Below are 15857 nucleotides of genomic sequence, written 5' to 3'. Positions count from 1 at the left end.
ATACATGATATAGGACAAGTTTGCTAAAATGCGTTGGAGAGATGGAGCACATGAGAACATACACGATATCTGAAGACAGTGGGCCTGGCTTCAGCTTTTGTATCTGTGGTGTAGGGTAAATCAACAATGTTGTCATGGCAACATTTTCAGATCACGATATTGTTTCTCAAGAGCTATGGGACTTTCTGAACTTTGGCCGAACCTAGGCACTAATGACGCCAAAAGCATTACTTTACTTAAGTAATAATTACTATTACTTAATTAATACCCAAGATTTACTTAACCAAACACACACCATAAGTTTAAAAAAATCCAATCACTTTTTCCTACCACAAGACCTCATACACCTTACACCAATAAAAGTTCAACACGTGCTGTCATTTTTAAATGAATTGAGGTGAAATAAGTGGAGGATAAAATATTGCAGACAAAGAAAAAAAAGTGGACTAATGTCATATTTTGTGAGAGAAGTGAACATTATCTACGCTCCTCTTCTCTTTGGTCTTTCAATAAGTAAACTGCAGGTGGGGCTGCTGTCTTGATATAACCACAATCTGGAGTTTATGTTTCAGCCCAATGATAGCTACATTAGCTGCGGGTATACAATATCTGATTTAATTCCAGAAGAGTTACAGGTTGTGTTGAGGGGTGGTATTCCGCCCTCTGAGCCCATTGGCATGGTGCAGGAGCAGATAGGATCACAGTAGTGGAATGGGGTAGTGGGTTTTTAATGAGTGTAGAGTTAGTTGGAATGGTATTTTTGGGGGGTATATATATTTTGGGGGGGTATAGAACATTTATTTGATGTTTTTTCCATTTTGTAAGACAAAGTATAACGGGTATATATTATCATCCAGTTGGGGGCGGTAATGCCACATGTTTGATCCCAACCACCGTAAAAATCCAGAGGAGAAGAAGAGGAAGAAGTTCCGGGTAGGCGTGGACCATTCTTCAGAATAACGAAAGCGTTAGAACTGTGCTGTCAAGACGATAACCGTTGTATGTGTTACTACAGGTATGTCTTTGCACGTTTGTACTTTCTAATATCGAAAGAACATGTCATAACATGGTAGGTAACAAATCCGTAACAGAGGTTGTTATTTTTTTTGTGTGTGTGTGTGTCAAACCGAGTGAGAGAAGAACGTGAACAAATATTTTACATGTCACATAGCTAGAGATTTGGGGTTTGTCTTTTTGAATGTACTGTACGTTATTTCAAGGTAATTTAATAAAGAATCAATTTAATTGAGATGTTGTTTTTTTGTTAAAAAAAGGCTCACGAGCATGTAAAATGGCGGTGACCATTCTGTATGTGTTTAATGTTATGACACAGTAAAAACACCACATCAATCAAATTGTAGTCAGTCAAGAAAAACACCTGTGAAAATGTGTATCTTAGACGAAAATCTGTGCTTTTCTCCTAAACAACTGCCATTAACACAACTTTCCAATGATGATTGAGAAAAATGTAGGATATTCTGCCACCATTATTTTGTAAGGATTGATCATCTGAAATCAGAATAGAAATACCTTTTTATCAGTAAAATCACTGTGGAAGCCCTAAACATATTATAACCTATGTAATAATTGCATTGTTTGCACTATAATCTGTTAGTTCATATGCCTTGCCCCTGTGGTATATAGGCTTAAGGCCTAGACAATAAGACGCAGTGACAGAATAAATTCAACCACACCTTTGTTTCATTACAATACCGGAGAGCAACATCTGTCCAGTGAAGTCTACAAAACATATTGCATGTAACAAACAGTTATATGACCGACAGCATGGTCAAGCAAAGTAATGTTTCATACATTTTCAACTATTGATTTAGAACCATGGAGAGTTACAGCAAGTCACAAAGAAAACAAACGATTTAGTCCAATCAACGTAAGCTAAACATGTTGTGGCTGTCCATGGCACTGGTTTGTGTGTGTGTGTGTGTGTGTGCGCGCAAGTAGAAAAAACATGTTGACTCACCCTACTTGTAGAGAAACGCCAATGCTATCCAACTCTTTCATGTTTCCTAAACGGTCTAGAACTCTGTCATACAGTACACACTTGAAGTTTTTGATGTCCTAGGCTACTTGGCTAAAATGCTTGCTCACTAGGCTTTCATGGGCAACAATGCGCCAGGCCATCTAGGTAACATTAGCATACTACAGTGCATTCGGAAAGTATTCAGACCCCTTGACTTTTTCCACATTTTATTACGTTACAGCCGTAAAAAAAAAAGAAAACGTGATCTACACACAATAACCCATAATAACAAAGCAAAAATCGTTTATTTTAAATTTTAGTTAATTTATTTAATAAGGTTTATAAAAACCTTATTTACATAAATCATCTGACCCTTTACTCAGTACTTTGTTGAAACACCTTTGGCAGCGATTACAGCATTGAGTGTTCTTGGGTATGACGCTACAAGCTTGGCACATCTGTATTTGGGGAGTTTCTCCAATTGTTCTCTGCAGATCCTCTCAAGCTTTGTCAGGTTGGATGTAGGGTGTGGCTGCACAGCTATTTTCAGGTCTCTCCAGAGATGTCCGATCGGGTTCAAATCTGGGTTCTGCTTTGGCCACTCAAGGACATTGAGACTTGCCCTGAAGCCACTCCTGGCTGTGTGCTTCGGGTCGTTGTCCTGTTGGAATGTGAACCGTCACCCTAATCTGAGGTCCAGAGTGCTCTGGAACAGGTTTTCATCAAGGATCTCTCTGTACTTTGCATGTTGTTAATCTTTTTCTCGATCCTGACCAGTCTCCCAGTCTCTGCTGCTGAAAAATATGCCCACAGCATGATGCTTCACCGTAGGGATGGTGCCAGGTGTCCTCCAGATATGATGCCAGAACAGCTTCAATGCGCCTTGGCATAGATTCTACAAGTGTCTGGAACTTCCTGTGTAGAAGCATTTCATGCTTTCAATATACTTTGTATCCCTCATTTATTCAAAATGTTTCCTTTATTAAAATGGACAGAGTTGCAAAACAAAATGGAAAATAAAGTAGCGGATAAAGTTTGGAATGACACAATTTCATGCGTACCATCTGTATCACAGTCTCTAAAAGGATGAATTTGGGTGTTTTTGTGCTGCCTTTGTTTTTTCCGTGATATCACGGAAAAGCACAAAAACCCACGGCAGTATCGCCCAATTCACATGTTGTCATTCCTACTGCCTCTGATCTGATTTTTTTTTCTAACCCCTTTTCTCCCCAATTTCGTGGTATCCAATTGTTGTAGTAGCTACTATCTTGTCTCATCGCTACAACTCCCGTACGGGCTCGGGAGAGACGAAGGTTGAAAGTCATGCGTCCTCCGATACACAACCCAACCAAGCCGCACTGCTTCTTAACACAGCATCCAACCCGGAAGCCAGCCGCACCAACGTGTCGGAGGAAACACCGTGCACCTGGCAACCTTGGTTAGCGCGCACTGCGCCCGGCCCGCCACAGGAGAGGCTGGTGCCCGATGAGACAAGGACATCCCTACCGACCAATCCCTCCCTAACCCGGACGACGCTAGGCCAATTGTGCGTCGCCCCCACGGACCTCCCGGTCGCGGCCGGTTACGACAGAGCCTGGGCACGAACCCAGGGACTCTGATGGCACAGCCCTTAACCACTGCGCCACCCGGGAGGCCCACAAATGCATTTTTCAATGATATCTTAGTGTTGGAGTGTGCCCCCGGCTATCCGTAAATAAAATTTAAAAACTGGAAAATCATGCCATCTGGTTTGTTTAAATTTTTGCCTTTGCAGAAATCCCTGGTTGCAAAAATGTGAATAGTTCACCTAATTTCAGTTTGTGGCCAAACAAGCAGCCATTGTGTAGAGAATCATCGTACCATCTAAACCGCTGTGAAATATGTTTTCCATAACCAAAAATAATGTATATTCAGTTGTTTGACGCTGGTGTACAGTACAAGACCGAAAGTAAAGGACTCAAAAACGTAACTTAAGAATGGAAAGCACAGAAATGGCACACATAGAATGTATCAACCGCTTCTTAGACTTGCTTTCAATGAGACTGAAAGATCTATTACACACATTTGTGCGTTTGGTCGGATTGCCCAAAAAGTTACATATTGTTGCTTTGATATAATTTGATTTGATATAAGGAATTTGATGTATAGCATTTAAGTTTGACAATTTAGTTATTTTTCCACCACTGACGATCTGGTTTTTGAGAGAAAATATACAATGAAGACAAGGTTATTCAGTAAAATAGTACATAGTGCTGCCTAAAACAAACTGCAACCTTGTACTAAATGTTTTTTTGAGTCAGTTATGCATTTATATTCATTTATTTAATCTACTATAGGTTACATGTACTTACTTTGTCATTTAAAGTGTGCACTTTGTCTAATGTGAATGAATGAATGTTTTGTTGTCGATGTTTAGCTGCCTGATCTATTGAAATTAGATAAGTGAATAAGAAGTTTTTGGTTCTAAATAAACAGTGTAAAAAACTAACAGACAACTAGTCAAAGCTCCAAACAAATATATTCACCCACTGGGTCAAACAGTTGCATAAGACAGATATGTTTACACAAACTCCTTGCCCATCTAGACAGATATGTTTACACAAACTCCTTGCCCATCTAGACAGACATGTTTACACAAACTCCTTGCCCACCTAGACAGACATGTTTACACAAACTCCTTGCCCATCTAGACAGACATGTTTACACAAACTCCTTGCCCATCTAGACAGACATGTTTACACAAACTTCTTGCCCATCTAGACAGACATGTTTACACAAACTCCTTGCCCATCTAGACAGACATGTTTACACAAACTCCTTGCCCATCTAGACAGATATGTTTACACAAACTCCTTGCCCACCTAGACAGACATGTTTACACAAACTCCTTGCCCACCTAGACAGACATGTTTACACAAACTCCTTGCCCATCTAGACAGACATGTTTGCACAAACTCCTTGCCCATCTAGACAGACATGTTTACACAAACTCCTTGCCCATCTAGACAGACATGTTTACACAAACTCCTTGCCCATCTAGACAGACATGTTTACACAAACTCCTTGCCCATCTAGACAGACATGTTTACACAAACTCCTTGCCCATCTAGACAGACATGTTTACACAAACTCCTTGCCCATCTAGACAGACATGTTTACACAAACTCCTTGCCCATCTAGACAGACATGTTTACACAAACTCCTTGCCCATCTAGACAGACATGTTTACACAAACTCCTTGCCCATCTAGACAGACATGTTTACACAAACTCCTTGCCCATCTAGACAGACAATACATCTCTGTTGCTAGGCAGGAACTTAAGTGGTTCCTCTCATTGGTGCAGTCATGGCCCTGCCTCCTATGTGTGTATGTCATAGGAGTGTTCCTTCATCTGACCTGACCTCGGCCCACATTCCTCACTCCTCCCTAATCCACGGCTATACAACCTTATCAGTGGCTGAAACCAGACCGTTGCCCTTCTCCTCTCCATATGATACATGAGATTTAACCATAACATGTTCTGACAGAGTGTAAACCTCCTGCACTCCCCTTTCTCCCTCAGTACATTTGCATACACCCAGTTCTAATATGTTAATATTAGAGGATATTTCAAGTTAGAACCCAAGAGAATAAATATAATATATTTTTAGAGAATAGAGAAAGCGCCAGAACTGTCAAGTAAATAACTTTTTGTGTCTGTTTCTCTTTATTATTACAGCCCGACTCAGATTAAGTCCGAGGCCAGTAACATCAACAGTGAGGACAAACCCAGCCTGCCTCTCTCCTTCCACACTGAGTCCAAACGTACAGTCACTGGGTCCTGATTGTGACAGTTGAGCCCAGTTTGCACTGCAGGATCCAGAGATGGCATCAGTGAAGCTGGAAGACTGCAGTCAAACACTGGAGCTGGATGTCAACATTAAAGATGAAGAAGAGGAGGAGAAGATTGGGAAATCTGTTAGTCATGGTAAGAGCAGGTTCTGTCTATAAGTTATCTTCAGAAGTTAGACCTCCACAAGTTATGACCCAGTCTGTTGCTAGGTTGAATTCTGTAATTCAACATCACACATCCCTGAACAACTGATCTATCTGGAGTGATCAGAGAGTAGACTAAAGAAGTGACGTAGACAAACTGACAGTGTTTTGAAGTTGTATGAAATTAGTCTGTGTAGTTACTAGGCTTGGGTGGTATACTGTATACCAGGGTATTTGGAAAACGCCACGGGATGGTTTTTCAATATCGTTGAAACTATTTATTTGATTTTAAAAAAGCAAATATTTGTATTTTTCCTCGCTAGGTTTTTTCCTAGGTTCCTCCCTTCTAGGGAGTTTTTCCTAGGAACTGAGCTTCTACATCTGCGTTGCTTGCTGTTTGTGTCTTAGGCTGGGTTCCTGTAAAGGACTTTGTGACAACTGCTGATGTAAAAAAGGGCTTCTTAAAATACATTTATATGTACAGTTGAAGTTGGAAGGTTACATACACCTTAGCCAAATACATTTAAACTCAGTTTTTCACAATTCCTGACAATTAATCCTAGTACAAATTCCCTGTCTTAGTTCAGTTAGGATCACCACTTTATTTTAAGAATGTGAAATGTCAGAATAGTAGTAGAGAGAATTTTATATTTCAGCTATTATTTCTTTCATCACATTCCCAGTGGGTCAGAAGTTTATATACACTCAATTAGTATTTGATAGCATTGCTTTTAAATGGTTTAACTTGTTGTCAAATGTTTCGGGTAGCCTTCCACAAGCTTCCCACAATAAGTTGTGTGAATTTTGGCCCATTCCTCCTGACAGAACTGGTATAACTGAGTCAGGTTTGTAGGCCTTGCTCGCACATGCTTTTTCAGTTCTGCCCACAAATGTTCTATTGGATTGAGGTCAGGGCTTTGTGATGGCCACTCCAATACCTTGACTTTGTTGTCCTTAAGCCATTTTGCCACAACTTTGGAAGTATGCTTGGGGTCATTGTCCATTTGGAAGACCCATTTGTGACCGATGTCTTGAGATGTTGCTTCAATATATCCACATAATGTTCTTTCCTCATGATGCCATCTATTTTGTGAAGTGCACGAGTCCCTCCTGCAGCAAAGCCCCCCCACAACATGATGCTGCCACCCCCGTGCTTCACGGTTGGATGGTGTTCTTCGGCTTGCAAGTCTCCCCCATTTTCCTCCAAACATAACAATGGTCATTATGGCCAAACAGTTCCATTTTTGTTTCATCAGACCAGAGGACATTTCTCCAAAAAGTACAATCTGCTTCTTCCTTGCTGAGCGGCCTTTCAGGTTATGTCGATATAGGACTCGTTTTACTGTGGATATAGATAATTTTGTACCCGTTTCCTCCAGCATCTTCACAAGGTCCTTTGCTGTTGTTCGGGGATTGATTTGTATTTTTCGCACCAAAGTACATTCATCTCTAGGAGACAGAACGCGTCTCCTTCCTGAGCGGTATGACGGCTGCCTGGTCCCATGGTGTTAATACTTGTGTACTATTGTTTGTACAGATGAACGTGGTACCTTCAGGCGTTTTGAAATTGCTCCCAAGATTGAACCAGACATGTGGAGGTCTACAATTTTTTTTCTGAGATCTTGGCTGATTTCTTTTGATTTTCCTATGATGTCAAGCAAAGAGGCATTGAGTTTGCAGGTAGGCCGTGAAATACATCCACAGGTACACTTGTCAATTAGCCTACCAGAAGCTTCTAAAGTCATGAAGCAAAATTTTCCAAGCTGTTTAAAGGCACAGTCAACCCACAGATATGTAGCATGGACTCTAGGGCTGACACCATTTAGTCGATTATTTGGTCGATAGGCTTTTGGTCCACCAAGATTTCTTTAGTCGAGCAGTAGCAAATAACAACAAAAATCATGGTGTACAAGACACCTGTTTGATTCATGCCTGTCTGAATGGACTAATGGACTACAGTTATTGCTTGTGTTTCCTGTTTGACTGTTTGTTTAATAGCCTACTGATTCCATGAGCACCAAGCCTCACGCAGCTACATGTTGGATAAACAATTTCACTAATTCGTCTGTTTGTTGTCTTCGCTATGCTGTAATAAAGGCTTTACTTTCTCTCTCTGTTTAAATAGCCCCTTTGGTATTATTTATGATTCATTTAGTGTCTGATAATAATAACAATACCCCTCCCTTTTCTTGATCTTTCTTGATTATTACTATTATTATGACCATCATTATGATAATAGGTAATGCCGTTATCATTAGTAGGCTTAGTATGATAATCTTGTATAAGTCTTTGGCATGAATGTCAAGCGTCACGTCTGGAGGAAACCTGGCACCATCCTTACGGTGAAGCATGGTGGTGGCAGCATCATGCTGTAGGGCTGTTTTTCTGCACCATGGACTGGGAGACTAGTCAGGATCGATGGAAAGATGAACAGAGTAATGAACAGAGAGCTGGTGAGAACCTGCTCAGGACCTCTGACTGGGGAGAAGGTTCACCTTCCAACAGGACAACGACCCTAAGCATACAGTCAAGACAACACAGGAGTGGCTTCGGGACAAGTCTCTCAATGTCCTTGAGTTGCCCAGACAGAGCACGGATTTTAACCCGATCAAAAATCTCTGGAGAGACCTGAAAATAGCTGTCCAACCTGACAGAGCTTGGGAGGATCTGCAGAGAAGAATGGGAGAAACTCCCCAAATACAGGTGTGCCAAACTTGTAGCGTCATACCGAAGAAGACTCGAGTCTGTAATAGCTGTCAAAGGTGCTTCAACAAAGTACTGAGTTAAGCGTCTGAATTAGTGATGCATCGATATGACATTTTCGGCCGATACGGTAATCTGATATTTTCCTTGCCCGTAAAAAAGATACCGATAACCAATATTACATTTTTTTGTGGCCTTTTAAACATTCTAATACAGTTAAATAGTTAACACACACACGGACGCAGCGGTCTAAAGCACTGCATCTCAGTGCAAGAGTCGTAACAACATTCCCTGGTTCGAATCCAGGCTTTATCACATCCGGCTGCGCACAATTGGCCTTGTATTGTCTGGGCAGTCATTGTAAATAAGAATTTGTTCTTAATTGACTTGCCTAGTTATATAATGGTTTCACACACACACACACACACACACACCAAAATGTTATTTTATTGGCATTTACGTATGTCCCCATTACCAGTAAAACATAATCAAAACCTATTTCTTTCACTTACTCGCTGTGCTGTTTCATTGTTCAGTTGTTTCATTCGCAACCAGGATTTCTATGGAACGCCGTTTGGGTCTTTGCGTGTCAAATAAGATACACATCAAATAACACTATTTGAAGTGTCAAATAATCTTGTTGACCAATCAGGACCTGAATATGACTGCACATCACAATAATTGTACGCATTCATAAATGTTTTACATAGTGTAATCAATGTGTAATAACTATCACTCGTATTTCATGTCACAACGATTCATTGATAGGTATGCTGATAGCTATGATGCTGGTAAAGTTGTCTCGTGCAGGTACAGTGCTGGTCAGAAAAAAAAAGCCAGCTAGCTCATGGATGCAAACAATGTTCTTCCCCAAAAACATAGAAAATCGACATCTGTTTCAGTAGCTAAAGTTAGCTAGCTAACTATATAGCTAGGTGTCATCTAAAATAACCCTAATTTATAAGACTGTTCTTATTTGATTAATGGTGGTCGGACCCATCTATGTGTAGCTAGCCACAATAAGGATTAGCCACAATAGTGGACTTTGCGGTTAGCCTTCAAAATAAAGGTATGGCATAATTCTACTATTTGTATTAATTTGCATTACTGTCAATGACATACTTTTATTTTGTAGGCAAACCGCAAAGTTCACTATTGTGCCTAATCCTTATTGTGGCTATCTTCACAACACATAACCCAGTCCGGTCGAGCCTCACTAGCTAGCTGGCTGCTTATAACGTTAGCTTTGGACAACAGGGTTAAGTAGCTGGCTAGCTATTTATTTTCATGAATTGAAGTCTAATTTAATAGGCGAACCACAAGTGACAACCTAGCTAATACCTAGAATTCCTAAATTATTGCTAAGAATAATGAAAAGGACTGCAGTTTCTACTGGTCATTGTTTTCAGGCTGGTTCTATTGGTGCTAACTAGTTACCAAGCTAAAGCTAGCTAGCTACCCCAGAAGTTGCGGTCAAACAAATGATGCTTTATTACCAACACGGTAATAAACACATCGTTCGTGGCCGGTGTTTGCTTGTTAGCGGTGTTTGCTTGTTAGCGGTGTTTGCTTGATAGACTTTTTTTGTACAGCTTTAACAGTGCTACTGTATCATTTTTGACACGTAAAGACTCAAATCGCGTTCCATAGTATGCATGTCGAGAAGCTAACAGCAGTGACTCTATTACTGTGTAACTCCGGTAGTGCAACATCCTGAAAAATAGCGCACTTGGTAGTGTGTACCGGTGCTCGACCAGTCGGCGAAAGCCGACATCACCCACGACAGAGAACGATTGATTGTCAAGGGCAATGAATTCCATTATCTTGGCTTTAATGGATTTCGCCTTTGAGTTGTCTCACTGAAATGTTCTTACTCTTTCAAATGACTGCTCGACTTGTTGGCGGCTCGATCCACACAGCAGACATTGAATGGGCTAGGTTAGGAATGCGATGTCGCACGTGTAGCTTCATTTTACGTGGCGTCATTACGTAGGTATGCACGTGTAGCTTCATTTTACGTGGCGTCATTACGTAGGTATGCACGGTAGCTTTATTTTACGTGGCGTCATTACGTAGGTATGCACGGTAGCTTCATTTTACGTGGCGTCATTACGTAGGTATGCACGTGTAGCTTCATTTTACGTGGCGTCATTACGTAGGTATGCACGGTAGCTTTGACGTTGCTTTTTAACATCGCCGTTAAACTACACATCAGGCCGATACTGATGTTGGCATTTTTCGCTAATATCGACAGATTCCGATATGCTCACCGATATATCGTGCATCCCTAGTCTGAATACTTATATAAATGTGATGTTTCTGTTTTTTATTATTAATACATTTCTAAAAAACTGTTTTTGCTTTGTCATGGGGTAATATGTGTAGATTGATGAGAAATAACAAACAATGTAATCCATTTTAGAATAAGGCTGTTTACGCAACAAAATGTGGAAAAAGTCTAGGAGTCTGAATAATTTCCGAATGCACTGGAGAAATACATGTTTAAACATGTTGGACCAATTGATTAGTTGAAAGAACAAACTACTCTTGGTTGACCACATATTTTTGTTGTTGTTGGGGACAGCCCTATTGAACTCTACAAGGTGTTGAAAGCGTTGTACAGGGAGGCTGGCCCATGTTGACTCAAATGCTTCCCACAGTTGACGTCTCAAGTATGCCCCTGGAAATGCAAATGCGCTACGCTAAATGCTAAATGTACTCGTTACAACTCAATCTTTGATCAAAATTCACAAGCAGGGTATTGAATTAAAGCTACACTCGTTGTGAACCTAGCCAGCAAGTCAGATTTTTAAAATGCTTTTCGGCGAAAGCATGAGAAGCTATTATCTGATAGCATGCACCCCCCAAAATGCCAGCACGACACGTAAACAACAGATTTTGCGGTAGCCGGCGCTACCCAAAACGCAGAAATAAAATATAAAACATTCATTACCTTTGACGAGCTTCTTTCTTGGCACGCCTATATGCCCCATAAACATCACTATTGGGTCTTTTTTTCGTTTAAATCGGTCCATATATACCCAAAATAGCTTTGTATGGGAGCTGTGTCATTCAGAAAAAATCATCGTTTTTAAACGCTGCGTAATTTTTTAAAATTAAAAAAGTCGACGATAAACTTTCACAAAACACTTCGAAATCCTTTTGTAATCCAACTTTAGGTATTAGTAAACGTTTATAATCTATCAAAATGATTACAGGGCGATGTCTTTTCAATAGGTCTTCACTTGCAAAAACAATGGCTTCTAATATCTCCCTCAACTGCATCCGGGTGAAGACTGGGAAACTGGAGGTCAGATAGAAGGATTTTCCAACAATTAATTCAATTGAAAATGAGGACAATGGCGCCATTGTGCGGAATTTGTATGAATTTCAGGCAGATCGCCATTAAATTCTGTTCTCTTTTAATAACTGGTGGAAGTGACTTATGGAAATTATTTTTAGCTTTCAGAGAGCAGTTTTTCTTGCGTTTTTCAATGAAACACACGATCTGTTATAGTCACAGCCGTGACTTAACCAGTTTTATAAACTTCAGAGTGTTTTCTATCCACACATACTAATCATATGCATATACTATATTCCTGGCATGAGTAGCAGGACGCTGAAAAGTTGCGCGATTTTTAACAGAATTTTCGAAAAAGGAGGGGGTAGAAGTAAGAGGTTGGTTGGATGTCCTTTGGGTGGTGGACCATTCTTGATATATAAGTTAAACTGTTCAGCGTCAACCTAGCAGCATTGGAGGTCTTGACACAAACCGGGGCGCCTGGCACCTACTACCATACCCCATTCAATGGCACTTAAATCTTTTGTCTTGCCCATTCACCCTCTGAATTGCACACATACACAATCCATGTCTCAGCTGTTTCAAGACTTAAAAATCCTTATTTAACCTGTCTCCTCCCCTTCATCTACACTGATTTTAAAGCGGATTTAACAAGTGACATCAATAAGGGATCATAACTTGCACCTGGTCAGTCTATGTCATGGAATGAGCAGGTGTTCTTAATGTTTTTCCCATTCTGCGTATGTCACAAAAACTTGACTTTTTTTCCTGATGCTGTTCACACAGGTGACGTTGAGACATTCTCTACATCCAGAAAGCAGCAGGAAGATCACAGAGCTAAGAGGTCTCACCACTGCCCACATTGTGAGGAGATTTTCCCAATGCTATCAAAGCTAAAAATACACCTAAAAATACACACAGGAGAGAATATGTATTCCTGCACTGACTGTGGGAAGAGCTTCACAACATCAAGGGCTCTGACAGTTCATCAGAGATGGCACACGGGATTGAAGTCTTTCCCCTGCTCTGACTGTGGAAAGAGTTTCACAACATCAAGGGCTCTGACCGTTCATCAGAGAGTGCACACAGGAGAGAAGCCTTACTCCTGCTCCGACTGTGAAAAGAGTTTCTCCCGATTGGATAAGTTAAATAGGCACCAACTAATACACACAGGAGAAAAGTCTTACTTCTGCTCTGACTGTGGGAATTGTTTCGCCCAATTTAATACCTTAAAATCTCACCAGCGTATGCACACAGGAGAGAAGCCTTACTCCTGCTCTGACTGTGGGAAGAGTTTCTCTCAACTGGGAAGCTTACAAACACACCAACGTATTCATACGGGAGAGAAGCCTTACTCCTGCTCTGACTGTGGGAAGAGCTTTAGAACATCAGGGGCTCTGACAGTTCATCAGAGCGTGCACACTGGAGAGAAGCCTTACTCCTGCTCTGACTGTGGGTGCAGATTCTCTCAACGGAGAAACTTAAAAAACCACCAACATATACACACAGGAGAGAAGCCTTACTCTTGCTCTGACTGTGTAAAATGCTTCACAACATCATATGAGCTAACAGTTCACCGGAGAACACACACAGGAGAGAATCCTTACTTCTGCTCTGACTGTGGGAAGAGTTTCTCCCTATTGGATACCTTAATCAAACATGAACGTATACATACAGGAGAAAAGCCTTACTCCTGCTCTGACTGTGGGAAGAGTTTCTCTCAACAGAGTAACTTAAAAAGACACCAACGTTCACATACAGGAGAAAAGCCTTACTCCTGCTCAGACTGTGAAAAGAGTTTTTCCCAATTGGATAAGTTAAATAGTCACAAGCGAATACACACAGGAGAGAAGCCTTACTCGTGCTCTGACTGTGGGCAAAATTTCTCTCAACACAGCAGCTTAAAGAAACACCAACGTATACACACAGGAGAAAAGCCTTACTTCTGCTCTGACTGTGGAAAATGCTTCACAACATCATCTGAGCTAACAGTTCACCAGAGAACACACACAGGAGAGAAGCCTTACTTCTGCTCTGACTGTGGAAAATGCTTCACAACATCATCTGAGGTAACAGTTCACCAGAGAACACACACAGGAGAGAAGCCTTACTTCTGCGCTGAATGTGGGAAGAGTTTCTCTCAACAGAGCAACTTAAAAAAACACCAATGTTTACATGCAGGAGAAAAGCCTCACTTCTGCTCTGACTGTGGGAATTGTTTTACCCAATTATATACCTTAACATGTCACCAGCGTATACATACAGGAGAGAAGCCTTACTCTTGCTCTGACTGTGGGAAAAATTTCTCTCAACACAGCAGCTTAAAGAAACACCAACGTATACATAAAGGAGAAAAGCCTCATCAGTTCTCTCAGACCAGCTAAGGTTAAAGTCCATCACTTAATTCTCATGTCATAAAGTAAGTGGTAACACTGAATTGGATCCTATTGTTTCTCACTGTGAGAACTGTGCAGAGGAAATGGAGAATTAGAGAATGTTAGCCTCTCTTTACTAATCAGTGTACACCTTGTCAGTTTTGGTGTGTTTTGTTAGCTTCTACTGTAAAGAGGATCAGTTTTCTGTGGGAATAAGCTAGTAGACACAACATGTATCAGATAGAGATGGTGTGAGGATCAGTTTTATGTGGGAATAAGCTGGTAGACACAACATGTATCAGATAGAGATGGTGTGAGGATCAGTTTTCTGTGGGAATAAGCTAGTAGACACAACATGTATCAGATAGAGATGGTGTGAGGATCAGTTTTCACCTTTTGTTTGGGTGGATATATATTTTTTGACTACTAAGGGACTGTAAGGTATTTATAATAAGGGATACCTGGAGAAAATCATATCTCTCTGAAATGGAAATGGATGGCCCTCCCTTCAGTTAAATATATTTTTACCCGACCCTCCCTGAACACTTGACAACAACAAAAAACAAGTGACCCTCCCCTATACCCAAAATAATAATTTAAATATGAAGTGGATTGCAGAGAACATGCCTACTGTTTACCCTCACTCCTTGGACAGACCAGAGTCTTAGATATGCTGTTTTAGAAACTGTTCTTCGTTTTGTAAGCGTTACATGGCAAAGTAGCTAGAAGGTTGTGGTTTTGCAGAACACCGTGGATAAGGGTAGGGGTGAACATACAGGTCCCTCCACTAATATTGGGACACTTGGTAAATATGAGCAAAACGGGCTGTGAAAAAAATGTGTTTGCTGTTTATCCTCTTGGTGTTTCATTCAAAATATTAACAAAAATCGAACCTTTTAATTAAAGTAAAATGACTGAAAAAAATACATGTGAAATAAATGTTTTTCTTCAAAACATGTGTTGCACAATTATTGGCACCCCTAGAAATGATTATGAGTAAAATCTAACTGAAGTATATTCCCATTCATGTTTTCCGTTCTTAAGTTCACCTGAGTGATTAGGAACACTTAAGTGGTAAGCCATGACTTCCTGTTTCACTGGGGTGTAAATATATGGTGACACACAGGCCAAGGTCCGATAGTCATCCATCACTATTGGAAAGTTGTGATAATGTGCGACAAAAGGTTGTTGAGCTGCACATTTCCACTATCAGGGCAATAATTAAGAAATGTAAAGTTACCGGAGATGTTAACAATGGCCCTGGAAGAGGACATGTGTCTATATTGACCCCACGCACAGTGAGGAGGATGGTTCGAGTGGCAAAAAAAATCTCCAAGGATCACAGCTGGAGAATTACAGACGTTAGTTGGGTCTTGGGGTCAGAAAGTCTCCAAAACTACGATCAGACGCCACCTACATAACCACAAGTTGTTTGGGAGGGTTGCCATAAACACGCTGTTGCTGTCATCAAACAACAAACTCAAGCGCCTACAGTTTGCCAAATGTTACTGGATCTTTCAATGG

General features: G+C 40.7%; 1 protein-coding gene across 1 annotated transcript; it reads left to right on the top strand.

Annotated features, from left to right (window-relative positions):
• Positions 1 to 939: 939 nt before the first annotated feature.
• On the top strand, positions 940 to 14520 carry LOC139372957 (zinc finger protein 665-like). Its single transcript, XM_071112860.1, has 3 exons — positions 940 to 1015; positions 5698 to 5946; positions 12745 to 14520. Exons 2-3 carry the CDS (start codon positions 5844 to 5846, stop codon positions 14340 to 14342), a joined length of 1701 nt encoding a protein of 566 aa, XP_070968961.1. The 5' UTR covers positions 940 to 1015; positions 5698 to 5843; the 3' UTR covers positions 14343 to 14520.
• Positions 14521 to 15857: the final 1337 nt, after the last annotated feature.

This window comes from Oncorhynchus clarkii, chromosome 18, assembly GCF_045791955.1.
Source record: "Oncorhynchus clarkii lewisi isolate Uvic-CL-2024 chromosome 18, UVic_Ocla_1.0, whole genome shotgun sequence".
Taxonomy (NCBI): Eukaryota; Metazoa; Chordata; class Actinopteri; order Salmoniformes; family Salmonidae; genus Oncorhynchus; species Oncorhynchus clarkii.
The sequence above is the reverse complement of the archived record's forward strand: the minus strand, read 5'-3'. Positions and strand labels throughout refer to the sequence as shown.

Bases quoted from the DNA above. Each gene is read 5' to 3' on its own strand.
- LOC139372957 (XM_071112860.1), top strand. From the start codon at position 5,844: ATGGCATCAGTGAAGCTGGAAGACTGCAGTCAAACACTGGAGCTGGAT. The intron at 5,947-12,744 runs GTAAGAGCAGGT...CTGTTCACACAG, and splicing joins TGGGAAATCTGTTAGTCATG to GTGACGTTGAGACATTCTCT.